Below are 20094 nucleotides of genomic sequence, written 5' to 3' on the forward strand. Positions count from 1 at the left end.
AAACAAACGAGTTTAAGGCGGACCTTTTGTGTGTGCGTTTCATATGGTTGTCTCTTGTAGATCATGTCCTAAATTAGGTGTCTCTTCCGTGTCTTATTCTCATGAACCTCTGTCTCTCCCTCGCTCTCTGTCTCTCTGCTAGACCATAACCTGGACCTGGTGGAGAAGGACTTCACTATCAACACAGTGGCCGGGGCCATGAAGGCCTTCTTCTCTGAGCTGCCAGAACCCCTGGTGCCCTACAGCCATCAGATCGAACTGGTGGAGGCCTTCAGTAAGACATGGGTCTGGGGAGAGGGGACAGAGGGGGCTGGGCTGGGCTGGGGAGAGTGGGGTGGAGAAAAGGGGGCTGGGGAGAGGGCTGGGGCGGTGGGGGGAAAAGGGCGAGGGGGGGTAGAGAAAGGGGTGCTGGGCTGGGGAGAGGCTTGGGGGAGTGCTGGGGCTGGAGAGAGGAGTTATTAGGGTTGTCCTTGCTCTATGAAGAAACCAGTGGTGGTCGGTGCTGTTTAAGATAAGGGAGGACACTTTTTCTTTTTTTTAAATTTAATTTATGATCATGGCCTTATTTCTATTACAGCATGTTGGATGACTGCCATTCATATTCCATTCACCCAGCTCAATGTAATATCATTAGGTTTAAGCCACTACAAATTCTCCCTATACCCATCATGAGGTTGCTACAACCTATGAATGAAAGTTTACAACTTAGGTGCACAGGTCAAGCGAAATGTGAATAATCAAGGTGGCAGACATTGACACGTTCAATACCGCCTTGCGCTCTCTTGCCTGCATCTAGCTGATCTAGAGTGTAAACATTAGTCCAACAGTTGCAAACAAGAGTTTTTATTGGACATAAGCAAGTATGTTTATCCAAGTTTCATTCCGTTTGCTTTCGTTTAAGATGTTTTTTTTAAAACTGAATCGGCAGAATGAATACACCCCTGATCACACGCAAAAACAATTCACTTTCATAGCAGCCACATACAAACAGCATGATCCTTTTGATCATTGTATAATTCCTTCTCGCATCTACCTGCTCTCCTCTTCTCACCTTTTCCCCTTCGCTTGTGGACTTCAGTGTACAACACATCAGTTTTCTGTGACCAGACAAAAAAACTTTGAAGGCCAAAACTTCACAGCCTATATTGTCACCATATTAACGCCATGGTCAACATAGCTACTAGAACTAACGCGTTAGTAAACCCGTTACAATCATGCAGTATAGTCAACAGCAAGCAGTTTATCAGTTACACCGGTGGGCCCTTGTTCCAATAAATGAATAAAACAAAAGCTTACCTTGACTTGGAAGTGTTCGAGTTCAGAAGCATGCACCAGTTAGCCTCGAGCTAGCCTCAAACTAGGCCCATCTCCCGTCTAGCAAACAAAGTACACCAACTACAATACCTCTCTTGCCAGTTGGCCTGGACCCTTTGTCAACACGGAGCCCCGCCGATCCATCACGACTGGTCTGACTGCACATAGCTTAACTGGTGCCTCCAGAGATGCAACCTCTCTCATCGTCACTCAATGCCTAGGTTTACCCCCACTGTACTCGCACCCTACCATACCCTTGTCTGTACACTATGCCCTGAATCTATCCTACCACGTCTAGAAATCTGCACCCTTTAATCTCATTTCCCAAAGCACTACACGACAATTTCTTATAGCCTTTAGCAATACCCTCATCCTACTCCTCCTCTATTCCTCTGGTGATGTAGCGGTTAACCCAGGCCCTGTGTGTCCCTAGGCGCTCTCATTTTTTGATTTCTGCAACCACAAAAGCCTTAGTTTCATGCATGTTATCATCTGAAGCATCCTCCCTAAATTTGCTTTATTCACTGTTTCAGCACACTCCGCCAACCCCGATGTCCTAGCGGTGTCTGAATCCGGGTTTAGGAAGGCCACCAAAAATTCAGAAATTTCCATCCCCAATTACAACATTTTCCTTCAAGACAGAACTGCTAAAGGGGGCGGAATTGCAGTCTACTGTAGAGAGAGCCTGCAGAGTTCTGTCATACTATCCAGGTCTATGCCCAAACAATTCGAGCTTCTACTTTTAAAGATCCATCTCTCCAGAAATAAGTCCCGCACTGTTGCCGCTTGTTATAGACCCCCCTCAGCTCCCAGCTGTGCCCTGGACACCATATGTGAATTGATTGCCCCCCATCTATCGTCTAGGTGACCTAAATTGGGATATGCTTTACACCCCGGTTGTCCTACAATCTAAGCTGGATGCCCTCTATCTCACACAAATTATCAAGGAACCTACCAGGTACAACCCCAAATCCGTAAACACGGGCACCCTCATAGATATCATCCTGACCAACTTGCCCTCTAAAGACACCTCTGCTGTTTTCAACCAGGATCTCAGCGATCACTGCGTAATGGGTCTGTAATGGGTCCCTCATCACTGTCAAACGCTCCCTAAAACACTTCTGCGAGCAGGCCTTTCTAATCGACCTGGTCCGGGTATTCTGGAAGGATATTGACCTCATCTCATCAGTAGAGGATGCCTGGTTGTTCTTTTAAAGTACTTTCCTCGCCTTCTTAAATAAGCATGCCCCTTTCAAAAAATGTTGAACTCAGAACAGATATAGCCCTTGGTTCACTCCAGACTTGACTGCCCTTGACCAGCACAAAAAAACCCTGTGGCGTACTGCACTAGTTTCGAATCGTCCCCGCGATATGCAACTTTTCAGGGAAGTCAGGAACTAATACAAACAGTCAGTTAGGAGAGAAAAGGCTAGCTTTTTCAAACAGATATTTGCATCCTGCAGCACTAATTCCAAAAAGTTTTGGGACACTGTAAAAAGTACATGGAGAATAAGAGTACCTCCTCCCAGCTGCCCATTGCACTGAGACTAGGAAACACTGTCACCACTGATAAATCCATGATAATCGAGAATTTCAATAAGCGTTCCTCTACAGCTGGCCATGCTTTCCACCTGGCTACCCGAACCTCGGCCAATAGCTCCACACCCCCTTCAGCAACTGGCCCAAGGACCCTCCCCCCCCCCTTGCGCTTCTCCTTCACCCAAATCCAGACAGCTGCTGTTTTGGAAGATCTGAAAAATCTGGATCCCTACAAATCAGCTGGGCTAGACAATCTGGACCCTTTCTTCCTAAGATTATCTGCCGCCATTGTTGCAACCCCTATTACTAGTCTGTTCAACATCTTTCGTATCGTCTGAGATTCTGAGAAAGCGTCTGAGAAAGCGGCCGAGGTCATCCCCCTCTTCAAAGGGGGAGACATTCTAGACCCAAACTGTTAGACCTATATCCATCCTGCCCTGCCTTTCTAAAGTCTTCGAAAGTCAAGTGAGCAAACAAATCACTGACCATTTCAAATCCCACCGTTCATTCTCTGCTATGCAATCTGGTTTCCGAGCTGGTCACAGGTGCACCTCAGCCACGCTCAAGGTCCGAAATGATATCATAACTGCCATTGATAAAAGACAGTACTGTGCAGCCGTCTTCATCGACCTGGCAAAGGCTTTAGACTCTTGTCAGTCACCGTATAGTTATCGGCATACTCAACAGCCTTGATTTCGCTAATGACTGCCTCGCCTGGTTCACTAACTACTTCTCAGATAGAGTTCAGTGTGTCAAATCGGATGGCCTGTTGTCCGGACCTCTGGCAGTCTCTATGGGGGTGCCACATGGTTCAATTCTCGGGCAGACACTCTTCTCTGTATACATCAATGATGTCGCTCTTGCTGCGGGAGAATTCTTTGATCCACCTCTACGCAGACGACACCATTCTGTATACCTCTGGCCCTTCTTTGGACACTGTGTTAACATCCAAACGAGCTTCAACTCCATACAACACTCCTTCCCTGGCCTCCAACTGCTTTTAAATGCTAGTAAAACAAAATGCATGCTCTTCAACTGATCGCTGCCCTCACCCGCCCGTCCAACTAGCATCACTACTCTGGACGTTTCTGACTTAGACATATGTGGACAACTATAAATACCTAGATCTGGTTAGACTGTAAACTGTCCTTCCAGACTCTCACATTAAGCATCTCCAATCCAAAGTTAAATCTAGAATCGGCTTCCTATTTCGCAAAACATAGCCTCCTTCACACATGCTGCCAAACATATCTTTGTAAAACTGACTATCCTACCGATCCTTGACTTCGGCAACGTAATTTACAAAATAACACTCCAACACTCTACTCAGCAAATTGGATGCAGTCTATCACAGTGCCATCCGTTTTGTCACCAATGCCCAATATACTACCCACCACTGCGACCTAAATGCTCTTGTTGGCTGGTCCTCGCTACATATTCGTCGCCAAACCCACTGGCTCCAAGTCTTTGCTAGTTAAAGCTCCGCCTTATCTCAGCTCACTGGTCACCATAGCAACACCCATCCCTTGCACTCGCTCCAGCAGGTATATTTCACTGGTCATCCCCAAAGCCAACACCTCCTTTGGCTGCCTTTCCTTCTAGTTCTCTGCTGCCAGTGACTGGAACAAATTGCAAAAAACACTGAAGTTGGAGACATATCTCCCTCACTAACTTTAAGCGTCAGCTGTCAGAGCAGTTTACCGATCGCTGCAGCTGTACACAGCCCATTTGTAAATATCCCATCCAACCAACTGCCTACCTCATCCCCATATTTCTTTAGTTTTTCTGCTATTTTACACACCAGTATTTCTACTTACACATCCTCATCTGCACAAATATCACTCCAGTGTGAATTGCTAAATTGTTATTACTTTGCCACCATTGGCCTATTTATTGCCTTACCTCCTTACTTCATTTGCACACACTGTATACAGATTTTTCTATTGGGTTATTGACTGTACGTTTGTTTATCACGTGTAACTCTGTTGTTGTTTTTGTCACACTGCTTTGCTTTATCTTGGCCAGGTTGCAGTTGTAAATGAGAACTTGTTCTCAACTGGCCTACCTGGTTAAATAAAGGTGTGGGAAAAAAATGAGGACGGAAGCTACCTGTCCTCCAGCTACACCATGGTGCAATATAGTTAGTATAGTGTTATGAAATTCAACGAGTATGGTCCTCCCCCTCCTCCTCCTCCTCCAATGGAAGATGCACAAATTTGCTGTGAAGCAAGACAAACAAAAGTCATACAGAATGTTAGGTTATCAAGTACACTTCTTTCATCTCTGTTCTTTCACTCCCATTGCGTTTTGTAATCTGTTGTCGTGGAGATTTAAGGTGTAGCGTCGCGGCCCAGAGATTTACCTCTACTCCGGAGGGCGGTCATCATTCAGTGAGTGAGTGTGTGTGTGTGCGAGGCCCCTGAGCCGTGACAAAACCCTGATGAAACCCTGCAGCAGGAGAGAGACTCTACACACACCGTTTAAAGACTAGTTAGAAAATAAACGCTTTCAGGATGGATTGCAGAACTCTGCGTATGACCCTGTAGACTGCAGAAGAAGTGAACACATGGTTTGAAGAAGGAGCTGGATAACATGTGAAATGGTGTGTGTGTGGCTCCATCTGCCTCGCTCACATGGAGACATAAGACTGGCTGTGTTGGGAGTGCTGATATCAGCTTGTCTGACTCACTCCTATCATTGGGCTCAGCACAACCCAGAGGACCTGTGTGTGTTCATGTGCGGGTTTAGAACTCTGTGTGTGTGATCGCTGCTATGCATTGTTGAGTCATCTCTGGCTCTCAGCTGTGATTTCAGTTTGTCTCAGTGTGTGCCATGCTTCCCCCGCCCCTGCACATGTGTGCGCTTTCGTTCTTTCTCTCTAACCTCTCCTGTCTCCTTTCGCCCCGATCAGAGATCAACGATCGGGATCAGCGAGTTCACGCCATGAAGGACATCCTGCGCCGCTTCCCCAGGGAGAACTATGATGTCTTCAAATACGTCATCAATCACTTGAACAAGTGAGTGGCTCAGTGACGGGGCGGTGACAGTCATGCTGACCACAGTAACAGTCGTCCACCCCGCAACCTTTGACCTTCCACCCTGTCAGCTACACCCCTGGCTCTATTGAGTCAGCTTTATATTCAGTCAGTTGAGTCATAGCACAAACACTGGGGAGTTTAGATTTCTAGATTGTTACTTTAGGATTTCTTGAACAACTTACATTGTTTTCTCTCTGTCTCTCCCTTAACCCTCCCTCCATTTCTCAGGGTGAGCCAGAATAACCGTTTGAACCTGATGACCAGTGAGAACCTGTCCATCTGTTTCTGGCCCACTCTGATGCGGCCCGACTTCACCACCATGGACGCCCTGACGGCCACACGAACCTACCAGACAATCATCGAGTCCTTCATCCACCAGTGTGCTTTCTTCTTCTACAACCAGCCCCTGTCTGACACCCCTGGCGGGCACGCCTCCCCCACAGCCACCCTCTCCTCCCACGGGGGAACCTCGGCCTACTCCTCCTTGGCGTACAACTCTCCCTCCCTCACACCGGCCCCGGCCCCTTACGTTATGCCCGCCACGCCGCCCGTCATCCCACACTACGGGCCGCCCCATACCCAGATCCAGCATTCCCCGCCCCACACCCCCCAGTCCCCCATCCAGGCCCTACTGCCCCCCCTGCACCCCCATCACCCCCCCACGGAACAACACATGCTGTGAACCAGTGATGGAAGGAAAGAGAGATTTGAGAGCGAGATGGAAAGAGTTTGAGATTCAGAGGTAGAATGTAAGTGGACGAGATTTTGAAGGGGTGGTGAGAAGTATGGAGGGAATGAGAGGAGAGTGGGTTTGAGAGAGGGAAAGCGAACGAGAAGATGAGGGGGTGAGTGAGATGCAGTACATATAGGGGAAAACTGTTGGGAGAGGGGGTTATCCAACCCCCATTTGCATTTTAAAGATATACGCACACACACTACGCACGGAAGGGGGTGGGAAAGAGAAACTTTTGAGCCACTAGTACAACATGTCTTCCCGTACCACTGTAGTCTATTGACTCTTCTCCCGCTACCATTTCTTCTGCCCCCTTCTCCACTGCCTTAGAGAGTACCTCCCTCTTTCCCCATCCAACACACACAAACACCACGTGTACATGTCCCTCCCCAACCATAAGGGACCTCAGAACTGCTGACTGTAGCCAGGCAGGGTATCTGTGGGGGAAGTGTGGGAGGACATTGAACTATATGGACCTCCTAGCTGGACTCTAAAACCACTGCCCAGTGTCTCACTTTCCTCGCCCCCACCACTCCTCACCGCGATGGGGCTGTGGTTTGCCAGCGACTGCCCTGTCCTCCCAGGTTGATCCTGGGTCCAGGTGGAGGGAGGACCTGACCAGTAGCTTCTCTATGTTTATTTGACCACTGTTACCAGGAAATGGACTAGAGGCATGCTTCACCTCTCCCCCATGGACCAGCTTCCACTTCAATAGACTCATTCCTAAACCCCCCCACCCCCTTCGCTTCAGTGTCTGCTACAGCCAGAGATAATGCCAAGATCAAAAGTCTCAACTAACTGGATCTGCAGGGAGGCTAGAGCACGGAACTTTGGGTGGTCTCACACCCTCGGCATCTTGGGAGAGCTCCTTCCGTTCCGCTCTCTCTCCTCTGACACATGCCCCCGAGCCTCCAGGCAACGCTGGAAGACTGTTGTTTTTCTTTTAATTAAAGAGGATATCTTTTACCCCCCCCCCCCCCCCCCCTGTTTCTTCCTGATGTTTGTTGTTCCACCTTTCCTCTTTAGTTCCCCCCCCCCCTATGCTTCCATTTTTTGATTTTCAAACTGTGGATCAGTTTTGGAGTGTTCCGTTGATGACTGACCAATCAGAATGCACTCTCACACAGCAAGTCCCTCCTGTCAGATATCAATGCTTACTTCTTATTGGCCCATGTGCTTTCTGTGAAGGGTGGGAATAACTGTCAGGGAGAGGTAGGAAGGACTGGGATATGGATTGGGATTTGGAAGGGGTGGGATTCAGGGATGCACTTTACGGACTCTGAAAAGCATTTAAGCAATTAGACACGGAATGCCAAGAGGAACAACCATAACGATTCCCATAAGGATCCCAGGAGGCATTGGGAAGTGGTGGCAGGGAATTCATACTTCCTCCTGTTACCAATGAAGGGTTTGGAAGCCTGGAGAGACATGGGGGGCATGACCTGTGTGTGTGTGTGTCTGCGTACATGTGTGCACATGCTTCTAATATGGTAGAGAGCGGGAGAATCATTAGTGTAGAGAGCTCTGAAGTTTATTGAGATTGAGAGACTGCAGAGCACTTTTGGGATCCTCTTTAGTGCAAAGTGAGCCAACACTTTCTCACCACGTCTAATGCGTTGTGAAGTCGTGTAGCCACCTCACTGAGAACACACCATTGCCATCTGGTGGACAACATAGTTACTGCAGCTATGACCTCACCCACCACTGCATGGGCGGAACACCATCCCCCCCCTACCCGGGTGTAATATTAGATCTTTCTACATGCGTAATCCCCCATATATACCTATTGAATGTCAAGTCAAATGGGACATATTGAGCCCAATAGGAATTCTTTGTATATAACGTAAATGGAGAGTCTATACTATGAAAGCCATATAAACTGCATTGAGATTAGCCTGTGGATGAGGCTCCTATCTGTTGTGTTGCTAGGGTGCAAGCACTTTGCTACAGATGTATATACTCTCCAGAGTGTGGTGTTGAAGGAGCGTGTGACGACATTTCATGTCAGCTGTCCATGATGCAGACAGTCCAGTGACTAGTCCAGTGTCCATCTGGGCTCTGCTAGTTGGCGGTATGTGGTGATGTGTAATCATGTGTTTTTGTACCGAGGCTGGCTCAGGATAGCGGTTCAGATCCATTCAGCTGACTATGACCGGGAAGAACACGAAGGAAAGGAGATGAGGAAGCTCGTTCAGAGTATTGAAACGCAGCCAGTGGTGTTGATAGTCCCTCAATGCCATCCTGTGTTTATTGGTGTCCCACTTCCTGGTTGGCACCACTTGGTACCCCTGCCCTCTTTTGAAACGGCACCGTTCCCTAGTCCAGAGAGGCGCTCCGGGATGGAGCAGAACAGACCATCTATTCATCTGTGTTGATGACTGCGGAATTCCAATGGTTCTGTCTGTGGTTGTCATAGAAACCTGTTTGATCGCTTGTGTGTGTGTGTGTGTGCGTGTGCGCGCACGTTAGAGTGAATCCAAGGTCATGTAATTTGTTTCATTTTGACCCTCCGCTTTACACTCATGCCTGTCTCCACCTCTCTCCAGTTCCCATTTGTCTTGACTGACAGGCCTCCCTTCCAATCACTGGAGTTATACCCTGACGCCGACCCAATGACCTATCATACACTACCTATATAACGTTTGTTTGTCTGTGTTAAGGACTGATGTCATTTGAGCTGTCAACAGTAGCCAGACATCATTGTAAACTCGACACTTAAGAAAGACCATGTCGCTTATAGTGGAGAATGTATTTATCCTCACGGTCATTACCCCACATAATGTAAACTGGACCTGACCACAGTTATCCTCTTAGTTACCTATAGGTTTACTTTTCACAGATGGAGAGTGAGTCAGAGAGAGAGAGAGAGGTGAATGGGATCATTATTTGGTAGATGGAGGGAGGGAGGAAGGGGGGGGGGGGGGGTTGTGCAAACTCTGGTACTTTTGAATGCCGGCCAGTGGCATTCCCTGTGTATATCAATGTGTTAATACTGAACAGACTGTGAGGCAGCCAAAGACTGTGCAACAACAAAAAAAAACACAAAAGGTGGGGGAGAGAGGAAGCGAAGCGACACGTGGAGAGGAAAAAAACTATGGTATTAAAAATGTGACTTTGGTTCTGCGATCTTGTGGCTTTTCTTTTTCTTTATTCTTTGCAACAATGGTGAGAGATGGTCTGTTAAGTTAAAATGAGAAACAAGCAAACTATATTCAAATGGTTGTTTATTTGTATGTTAGGGGGTCTAACACTTTGCCCTTTAGTCAATGGTGATAGAATTGTTTTTCTTTTTTCTTTTTAATAATAAAAAAAACAAAATGTTTATTTTTTTTTTTAAACAGTTTTGTGAATGGTGAAGAGACCAGCCCGGTATAGTGCATGATATTTGCCCAGGCAAGGGAGGTGGCTCGACCACTCTTCAGTATTTAAGACAAGAAGATAAAAAAAAACAATGAAATAATGGGGAAAAAGTTAACCTGTATAAAAGATAAAATGGAAGTAAACAACAACAAAAAATCCGTCAACACAAAAAAATGCTGTCATTATTTGCTAAGAGTATGGTAATTTGTCTCAATAGGAATGGTGTATACAGCAAGGCCTTATGTGGACCTGTATTCTAGTTAATAAATCAATCTTGTAAAGCCTGCCTCCTGTCTGTCTGTCTGTGCAAAACCCACTGACTCATCCCCTGGCTCACCACACACAGCTCTGCATATACATGTAGTATTGTCAGTGTGTACTGTGAGAAAAGGTGTCAAATATTAAACTATGGATTCATACATTTGGCCATATTTCATTGACTGGAAATGAATGAACGAATGAATGAAAGGAATTGAATAACTTATTTCCACAGAAAGATCGGCTACTCCTGGAACCAAGTGGAGAAAACTGCCCAATGTTGAGTTCACTAGAGGCTGCTGTCATTAATGACCTGTGCTCCATGGGGCGAAGGGCCTAAGTACTTTTCTACAGTTGACAGGTGTTTCTAATCATTATATTCTAAAAAGACAGAGTTAACTTTTAGTGTTGTCAAGTGACTTTTCCCAACGAAAACTGCCTAGAACATTAGAATAGATTTACTTAGAGTAACGATTTGCTACATTTTACTGTACACCACTGAAAGAGCTAGAGATTAAAGTACTTAAGTAGTATCTGTAAAGAAAATGTACTTTTTACTCCATACATTTTCCCTGACACCCAAAAGTACTTGTTGCATTTTTAATGTTTAGCTGGACAGGAGCATGGTCTAATTCACGCACTTGTCAAGTGAACATTCCTGGTCATCCCTACTGCCTCTGATCTGGCGGGCTAACTAAACACACATGCTTCGTTTGTAAATGATGTCTCAGTGTTGGAGTGTGCCTTTCTAGACGTAAATTTAAAAAATGAGAAAATAGTGCCGTCTGGTTTGCATAATATAAGGAATTTGAAATTATTAATTCTCTTTTTCTTATTTTTTTTTACTTTCGATACTTAAAAAAATTAAAATAATTTACCCCTTTTTCTCCCCAATTTCATGGTATCCAATTGTTTTTAGTAGCTACTATCTTGTCTCATCGCTACAACTCCCGTACGGGCTTGGGAAAGACGAAGGTTGAAAGTCATGCGTCCTCCGATACACAACCTAACCAAGCCGCACTGCTTCTTAACACAGCGCGCATCCAACCCGGAAGCCAGCCGCACCAATGTGTCGGAGGAAACACTGTGCACCTGGCAACCTTGGTTAGCGCGTACTGCGCCCGGCCCGCCACAGGAGTCAATGAGGCAAGGATATCCCTACCGGCCAACCCCCTCCCTGACCCGGACGACGCTAGGCCAATTATGCGTCGCCCCACGGCCCCTACTTTCGATACTTAAGTATATTTTAGCAATTACATTTAGTTTTGATACTTAAGTGTGTATGTATACATATATTGTTGAGACTTTTACTCAGGTAGTATTTTACTGGATGACTTTCACTTTTCCGTTAGTCATTTTCTATTAAGGTGTCTTTACTTTTACTCCGGTATGTTTTGTATCAAAAAGTATGTTGGGCCTCTTTGTATGTCAGGAGATAAACAAGAAAATGCTGTTGTCTCCAAATAATCTACGAAGCATAAACTTCCTATGTATTTATCATTAATTCCATTTCCAAATGACCAAACCCAGTCTCAGGCTTGGATAACAGATAACTTGCTTTTTCTGCGAGATTTAAGACTTTCTCGAGAATTGACTATGTTTTAACGTCTACTTAAATTCCAGGTAACATGGAACTTGTAAAAACATTACCGGCCATTCTATCTGATCCTAATCCCATTCTTTGTCAATTTCAAATCTTCCCAATGAACAAGTGTGCACTGAGATGGCTTAATAATACTTTACAACACAACTGACTGCACCTTTCAGTTTAGATTTCATTTAAAATGTTTTGGAATAAATGACCACTCATCGGAGGACTCCGCTATGATATGGTTAGCTGTAAAAATGTTCATAAGAGGAAACACTACACATTCTCTTTCAAATTTACAGAAATGAAGGCTTCAGAAGATCAGTGAATTTGAAAATCGTTGTAAAATGCTGGAAGATTCTCTTTAAAAGCAACTATTCAACAGAGAGAATTTGAGCTAAAAACAAGTCGGTTGGAACTGAATGACCTGTTGCGACGTAGAGCAGAATTCATTACGCAGAGGGTGTGAGAAAAAAATACTATTTTCAAGGGAGTAGCCAGTTACTGCAGCTGAAACAAGATCATCAATACAGCCGATCAGATCCCCTACGAAGGGAATGATATCTGGTCCCACAGAAGTAAATACAACTTTTAGAGCATGTTATTCAGATGTATAGAGTTCCTCACAGAGCTTTATTACTCCTGCTTGTCGGCAGTTCCTGGAGTCGGCAGTTACGTTGCCCAAACTCTCTCAAGAAGAAACCATTTTATTAGAGGAATCTGAGACTTTATCTGAACTGAAAGCTGCTTTTTTTACATTTATTTTTTTAAAATATGAATAAAGATAAAGTGCCTGGTATTGATGGAATACCTCCTGAACTCATTCTCAACTTTTGGGATGAGCTAGGACCAGTTATTCTTCAATCGCTTAACATTGCTATTGAAAAAGGACAATTCCACAGAGACATCAATCACAGGTGTTATATCCCTAAGAAAGAGAAAGACCTCACAAATTGTGCAAATTTTTCAGCCAATCAGCTTACTTGGAGCAGAAATTAAGATGTATGCCATCTTCAGCGCGTACATCCTGACCAAACGGGGTTTATTAGGGGTCGTCAGGCAGCCGAGAACATGCTCCACCCGTTTCATGTGGTTGCTGAGGCTTCCAATCTGGATACCCCGTGTGCTGTGTTATCATTAGATGCAGAGAAAGCCTTTGACTGCTAAGGGGGGGAACATTTATGGCCTTGTTCTTGAACATTTTGGTTTCGGAGCTAGATTTATACATATGATTCGCACCATGTACGTGAATCCTTCGATTATATCTACAGGCACTACACATTCTAATCCCTTTATCATACAACAAGGGTGTAAACAAGATTGTCCCGCCATTCCCTATGCTATTTTCTCACTCTTGAACCGCTGGCACAAAGCATACGTCAAAATTCGGCTTCCTCACATTTCAAAATCAAGCAAACTGAACCAGCAATTTCTCTGAATGCAGATGACATACTGCTCGACGCCGCAAACGCTCAGAAATCCCTCCATGTCTATTTTCACAGCATTCAGCTCATGGTCTGGTTCCAAGATCAACTAGTCTAAATCAGCTCCACTACCTCTTAACTCAGCTATGTGAAGCGTGCAACTACCACCCATGATCCCAGTGAAGAAACAAGTCCGTTAATTAGGCATCACCGTATCCATCTCCATTTACACTACCGGCAGGAAGAACTACTTAGAAACCTTTTCAAAAGATCCAAAAAGACACGACGGTCCGCTATGGCCACTTCTTTGCATGCTATCAAAATGATTGTCCTCCCTGGCATGACTTGTATTAGTTCCATGTTTCCACTGCCTCCCCTTATAGACCTATGGTCTAAACTTGACTGTCAGAATGAAGTTCATTTTGGGGGAGAACGAGGCCACAGATTAAATATGCAACGGTAACAGAGAACAAAAAGCTTCAGGGGTACTTGCAGTTCCAAATAAATGTTTTTTATTTTTTATCACCACATCATTCCAAATGCATTTCCTGAACACCTGGTTAAACCCAGAGTTCCTTGGCGTGCTATAGAAGGGTCAATAGTTTCACCAATTAGATTACAAGATGTATTAATTTCTGGATTGACTCTGAAAAAATGTGCCTTAATGTTTGGGCCTATGAGATCTAATCTTAAATGGCATTTATCCTCTCCAATATGGTGTAATAAAGAATTCTTAGCGTGTAAGAAAACATTTATATCAGATTCTTGGTCTAAGAAAGGTATTTATACTTTCAAAGACATATTCAATTTGAACGGACTCCTAAGTTTCCAGGAAATACGCCAGTCTTTTAATGTCCCAGGCTCATCATTTTGCCTTTACCTTCAACTCCGCCTATCCAGCAGAACTAGCAGTACACCCATTGGTCAAACTTCTAACGGACAGATGCCCCTCAAAAGGAGTTGTTTCTAATATCTATAGTCAATTCATTCTAGCCGCACAAACACCATTAACTCTATCCACTGTATTGGAAAAGGATTTTACACTTGCTGACAGAAAAATCAATTGGGAGACCGTATTGGAAAAATATATTTGGATCGTCTAGAAACCCCATTCACCAATTAGCTACTACAAAAATGTAAGAATAACACCTCCAAAAATACATCAGATGGGTAATTAGTCCATCACCATTTTGTGAGTTCTTCACCACAGGGGACCTTGGTACTTTTCAGCATGTGCTGTGGAAATGTCCGAGGGTGGTTTCATTCTGGGGGAAAGTCAATGATGTCATCGATATAGGGAAAATGCTGCCATTAGATCCAATAGTGATGGTGCTTTGTGATTACTCTGATTTGCACTTGTCAGAACGCCAACGGAGAGTGTGGTTGGCAGAAACCACAGCTGTTAAGAAGATTAAGCGTCACAGATCAGTTGAAAAATATATGGCAAATAGAAATCCAATATGGATTGTGTTAAGAGATAGATGAGAGGTGTTGAATGGAGCTGAAGGGTGGGACTCATAACAACAAGATAACTAATGTAAAACATACTGGGTCTGTAAAATGTATATAGGTTCAGGACTTTTGTGAAAAAGCACAGTTACAAAAATCGGGCAAATAGAAATCAAACTGAATGGACATGAGAAATGGAGGAGGGCCAGGAATAAAAACAAACAAAATATAACTATTTTAAAATAGATTGTGTCTGTAAAATGTGTATAGTATGTACAGTTGAAGTCGGAAGTTTACATACACCTTACACAGCCAAATACATTTAAACTGAGTTTTTCACAATTTCTGACATTTAATCCTGGTAAAAATTCCCTGTTTTAAGTCAGTTAGGATCACCACTTTATTTTAAGAATGTGAAATGTCAGAATAATAGTAGAGAGAATGATTTATTTCAGCTTTAATTTCTTTCATCACATTCCCAGTGGGTCAGAAGTTTACATACACTAAATTAGTATTTGGTAGCATTGCCTTTAAATTGTTTAACTTGGGTCAAACGTCTCAGGTAGCCTTCCACAAGCTTCCCACAATAGGTTGGGTGAATTTTGGCCCATTCCTCCTGACAGAGCTGGCGTAACAGAGTCAGGTTTGTAGGCCTTTGTTGTTTGCACACACTTTTTCAGTACTGCCCACAAATCTTCTATGGGATTGAGGTCAGGGCTTTGTGATGGCCACTCCAATACCTTGACTTTGTTGTCAATAAGCCATACTTTTTTGCCCCACTGTATGTATGTATGTATGTATGTACAGTGGGGCAAAAAAGTATTTAGTCAGCCACCAATTGTGCAAGTTCTCCCACTTAAAAAGATGAGAGGCCTGTAATTTTCATCATGGGTACACTTCAACTATGACAGACAAAATGAGAAAAACAAAAATCCAGAAAACCACATTGTAGGATTTTTAATGAATTTATTTGCAAATTATGGTGGAAAATAAGTACTTGGTCAATAACAAAAGTTTATCTCAATACTTTGTTATATACCCTTTGTTGGCAATGACAGAGGTCAAACGTTTTCTGTAAGTCTTCACAAGGTTTTCACACACTGTTGCTGGTATTGTGGCCCATTCCTCCATGCAGATCTCCTCTAGAGCAGTGATGTTTTGGGGCAGTTGCTGGGCAACACAGACTTTCAACTCCCTCCAAAGATTTTCTATGGGGTTGAGATCTGGAGACTGACTAGGCCACTCCAGGACCTTGAAATGCTTCTTACGAAGCCACTCCTTCGTGGCCCGGCTGGTGTGTTTGGGATCATTGTCATGCTGAAAGACCCAGCCACGTTTCATCTTCAATGCCCTTGCTGATGGAAGGAGGTTTTCACTCAAAATCTCAATTTTTGGTTTCATCTGACCATATGACATTCTCCCAATCTTCTTCTGTATCATCCAAATGCTCTCTAGCAAACTTCAGACGGGCCTGGACATGTACTGGCTTAAGCAGGGGGACACGTCTGGCACTGCAGGATTTGAGTCCCTGGCGGCGTAGTGTGTTACTGATGGTAGGCTTTGAGATTTTTGCTCACCGTTCTTGTGATCATTTTGACCCCACGGGGTGAGATCTTGCGTGGAGCCCCAGATCGAGGGAGATTATCAGTGGTCTTGTATGTCTTCCATTTCCTAATAATTGCTCCGACAGTTGATTTCTTCAAACCAAGCTGCTTACCTATTGCAGATTCAGTCTTCCCAGCCTGGTGCAGGTCTACAATTTTGTTTCTTGTGTCCTTTGACAGCTCTTTGGTCTTGGCCATAGTGGAGTTTGGAGTGTGACTGTTTGAGGTTGTGGACAGGTGTATTTTTTACTGATAACAAGTTCAAACAGGTGTCATTAATACAGGTAACGAGTGGAGGACAGAGGAGCCTGTTAAAGACGAAGTTACAGGTCTGTGAGAGCCAGAAATCTTGCTTGTTTGTAGGTGACCAAATACTTATTTTCCACCATAATTTGCAAATAAATTCATTAAAAATCCTACAATGTGGTTTTCTGGAATTTTTTTCTCATTTTGTCTGTCATCGTTGAAGTGTACCTATGATTAAAATTACAGGCCTCTCTCATCTTTTTAAGTGGGAGAACTTGCACAATTGATGGCTGACTAAATACTTTTTTGCCCCACTGTATGTATGTATGTATGTATGTATGTATGCATGCATGTTTATATGTGGGTGTGTATGCATGTGCTTGTGTATAAATATATTTCCCCCAAAAAACTCTATGGGGGATTGGAAATTATGCAGACAATTACATTGATGGAAGCTACAATCTATCTGCAATATTAAAGCTGATCCATCCCCTAAAGAAAAAAAGAAAATTATTGTACAGTTACCATTGCAACAATTGCTGCTCACATTTAAGGAAATTGTACTTATGGAGCTCTCCACAGCCAGGATCCACAGGGCCAAGGTGTCCACTCTGGTTGTACTTATGGAGCTCTCCACAGCCAGGATCCACAGGGCCAAGGTGTCCACTCTGGTTGTACTTATGGAGCTCTCCACAGCCAGGATCCACAGGGTCAAGGTGTCCACTCTGGTTGTACTTATGGAGCTCTCCATAGCCAGGATCCACAGGGCCAAGGTGTCCACTCTGGTTGTACTTATGGAGATCTCCACAGCCAGGATCCACAGGGCCAAGGTGTCCACTCTGGTTGTACTTATGGAGCTCTCCACAGCCAGGATCCACAGGGCCAAGGTGTCCACTCTGGTTGTACTTATGGAGCTCTCCACAGCCAGGATCCACAGGGCCAAGGTGTCCACTCTGGTTGTACTTATGGAGCTCTCCACAGCCAGGATCCACAGGGCCAAGGTGTCCACTCGGGTTGTACTTATGGAGATCTCCACAGCCAGGATCCACAGGGCCAAGGTGTCCACTCTGGTTGTACTTATGGAGATCTCCACAGCCAGGATCCACAGGACCAAGGTGTCCACTCTGGTTGTACTTATGGAGCTCTCCACAGCCAGGATCCACAGGGCCAAGGTGTCCACTCTGGTTGTACTTATGGAGATCTCCACAGCCAGGATCCACAGGCCCAAGGTGTCCACTCTGGACACATAGAAAAATCATATGAATTTAAATATTAAAAACTTGATGTAAAAGTAGTATTTTACTAGATGATTTTCACTTTTAGGTGTCTTTACTTTTACTCAAGTATTACCATTGGGTACTTTTTCCACAAATCAATTCCCCTAGTCCCTGTGAGGGTGCAGGGTTATGTGCCATTTTAGGATGCCCTTCCTCTGACCTTTTCATCCAGTCAAATGCAAAGTAAATCCATTTTCATGACCTTTGTCACACGTCTTTTCATTCTGCCGCTGGAAAAAAGAGCTGCTGATTGGGACTGAAAAGGGCAGCCTCATGAGCGCATAGGAAGACTGACCTCTGAACTACGACCTTTAGGGGGTGTCAAGGGGGAGTTGTGGATGGTTTGATGACCTGGAGATGTAGCCACCATCGCATTAATGATCAGGGTATAGGGACTCGGTTTGAATAGAGGTTGTGTCTGGTACGCCATTCCTCATTTCTTTCCCCATTAGTAGGTCAAGGGCTGGATAGGACTTAATCTTTTTGGCTTCAACCAATCAAGTCATCTTAAAGAGAGACAAGGACAGTGATGGTAAGGTTTCTTACCTAGACCACTTACCAGCAGGAAATAGCATTTAGATTGAACAAAAATATAAATACAACATGTAAAGTGTTGGTCCCATGTTTCATGAGCAGAAATAAAAGATCCTAGAATTTTTCTAGACGCACAAAAAAGCGTATTTCTCTCAAATTCTGTGCACAAACTTGTTTACATCCCTGTTAGTGAGCATTTCTCCTTTAATAAAATAATCCATGCACCATACAGGTGTGGCATATCAAGAAGCTGATTAAACAGCATGATCATTAGGGGTCTTCCGAATGGCGCAGCGGTCTAAGGCACTGATCAGTGCCAGAGGCGGATCCCTGCAGCCGTCCGCAAACACGCACAATTGGCCCAGCGTTGTCTGGGTTAGGGGAGGGTTTGGCCGGCTGGGATGTCCTTGTTTCCTTCACGCTCTAGCAACTCCTTGTTTCGGCCGGGCGCACGCTGGCTTCGGTTGCAAGCTATAAGGTGTTTCCTCCGACACATTGGTGCAGCTGGTTTCCGGATTAAGCGAGCAGTGTGTCAAGAAGCAGTGCAGCTTGGCAGAATCATGTTTCGGAGGACGCATGGCTCTCAACCTTAGCCTCTCCCGGCTCTCAAACTTAGCCTCTCCCAAGTCCGCACAGGAGTTGCAGCGATGGGACAAGACTGTAACTACCAATTGGATATCACAAAATTGGGGAGAAAAAGAGGTAACAAGTACCAAAAAAGCAGCCCGATCATTACACATGTGCACTTTGTGCTGAGTACAATAAAAAGGCTATTCTTAACACAATGCCGCAAATGTCCACATTTTCAGGGAGCGCGCAATTGGCATTCTGACTCAGGAAAGTCCACCGGAGCTGTTGCCAAATAATTGAATGTCGTTTTAGAGAATTTGGCAGTACGCTCAACCGGCAGACCATGTGTAACCACGCCAGCCTAGGATCTCCACATCTGGCTTTTTCACCTGCGGGATCATCTGAGACCAGCCAACCAGACAGCTGATGAAACTGAGGAGTATTTCAGTCTTTAATATAAAGCCCATTTGTGAGGATAAATAAATTAAGATTGGCTGGGCCTGGCTCCCCAGAGGGTGGGCCTATTCCCACCCATGGCTGTGCCCCTGCCCAGTCATGTGAAATCCATAGATTAGGGCCTAATAAATGTCTTTCAATTGACTGATAGGAACTGCAACTCAGTAAAATCGTTGAAATTGTTGCGTTTATATTTTTGTTCAGTATAGTTTGATTTTGAGCGTAAAGGACATGATTGTGGTAAAAGACATCTGTTGTCATATATAGGCCTACAATACATTGGCCTACACACCAATGATGTACACTGCTCATAAAGGGAACACTTAAACAACACAATATAACTCCAAGTCAATCACACTTCTGTAAAATCAAACTGTCCACTTAGGAAGCAACACTGATTGACAATACATTTCACATGCTGTTGTGCAAATGGAATAGACAACAGGTGGAAATTATAGGCAATTAGCAAGACACCCCCAATAAAGGAGTGGTTCTGCAGGTGGTGACCAGACCACTTCTCAGTTCATATGCTTCCTGGCTGTTGTTTTGGTCACTTTTGAATGCTGGCGGTGCTTTCACTCTAGTGGTAGTGGTAGTGGTAGTGGAGTCTACAACCCACACAAGTGGCTCAGGTAGTGCAGCTCATCCAGGATGGCACATCAATGCGAGCTGTGGCAAGAAGGTTTGCTGTGTCTGTCAGCGTA

The 20094-nt window shown here is 44.6% G+C and overlaps 1 protein-coding gene and 1 long non-coding RNA gene across 4 annotated transcripts in view; one reads left to right on the forward strand and one right to left on the reverse strand.

Annotated features, from left to right (window-relative positions):
* The window catches only part of LOC110503497 (rho GTPase-activating protein 35), a 105319-nt gene extending 95054 nt beyond the window's left edge, over positions 1-10265 (forward strand). For all 3 annotated transcript variants that reach the window (XM_036962193.2, XM_021581833.3, XM_021581832.3), the window contains exons 5-7: positions 143-274; positions 5765-5870; positions 6120-10265. In XM_036962193.2, coding sequence (XP_036818088.1) covers positions 143-274; positions 5765-5870; positions 6120-6573 — 692 coding nt within the window. In that variant the 3' untranslated portion in view covers positions 6574-10265. The remainder of the gene's footprint in view (positions 1-142; positions 275-5764; positions 5871-6119) is intronic.
* The window catches only part of LOC149972342 (uncharacterized), a 40000-nt gene that overhangs the window by 9282 nt on the left and 10624 nt on the right, over positions 1-20094 (reverse strand). The gene's annotated exons all lie outside the window — the stretch shown is intronic.

The sequence above is a fragment of the Oncorhynchus mykiss genome, chromosome 24, assembly GCF_057628025.1.
Source record: "Oncorhynchus mykiss isolate SJ-2025 chromosome 24, ASM5762802v1, whole genome shotgun sequence".
In the NCBI taxonomy this organism is placed as follows: Eukaryota; Metazoa; Chordata; class Actinopteri; order Salmoniformes; family Salmonidae; genus Oncorhynchus; species Oncorhynchus mykiss.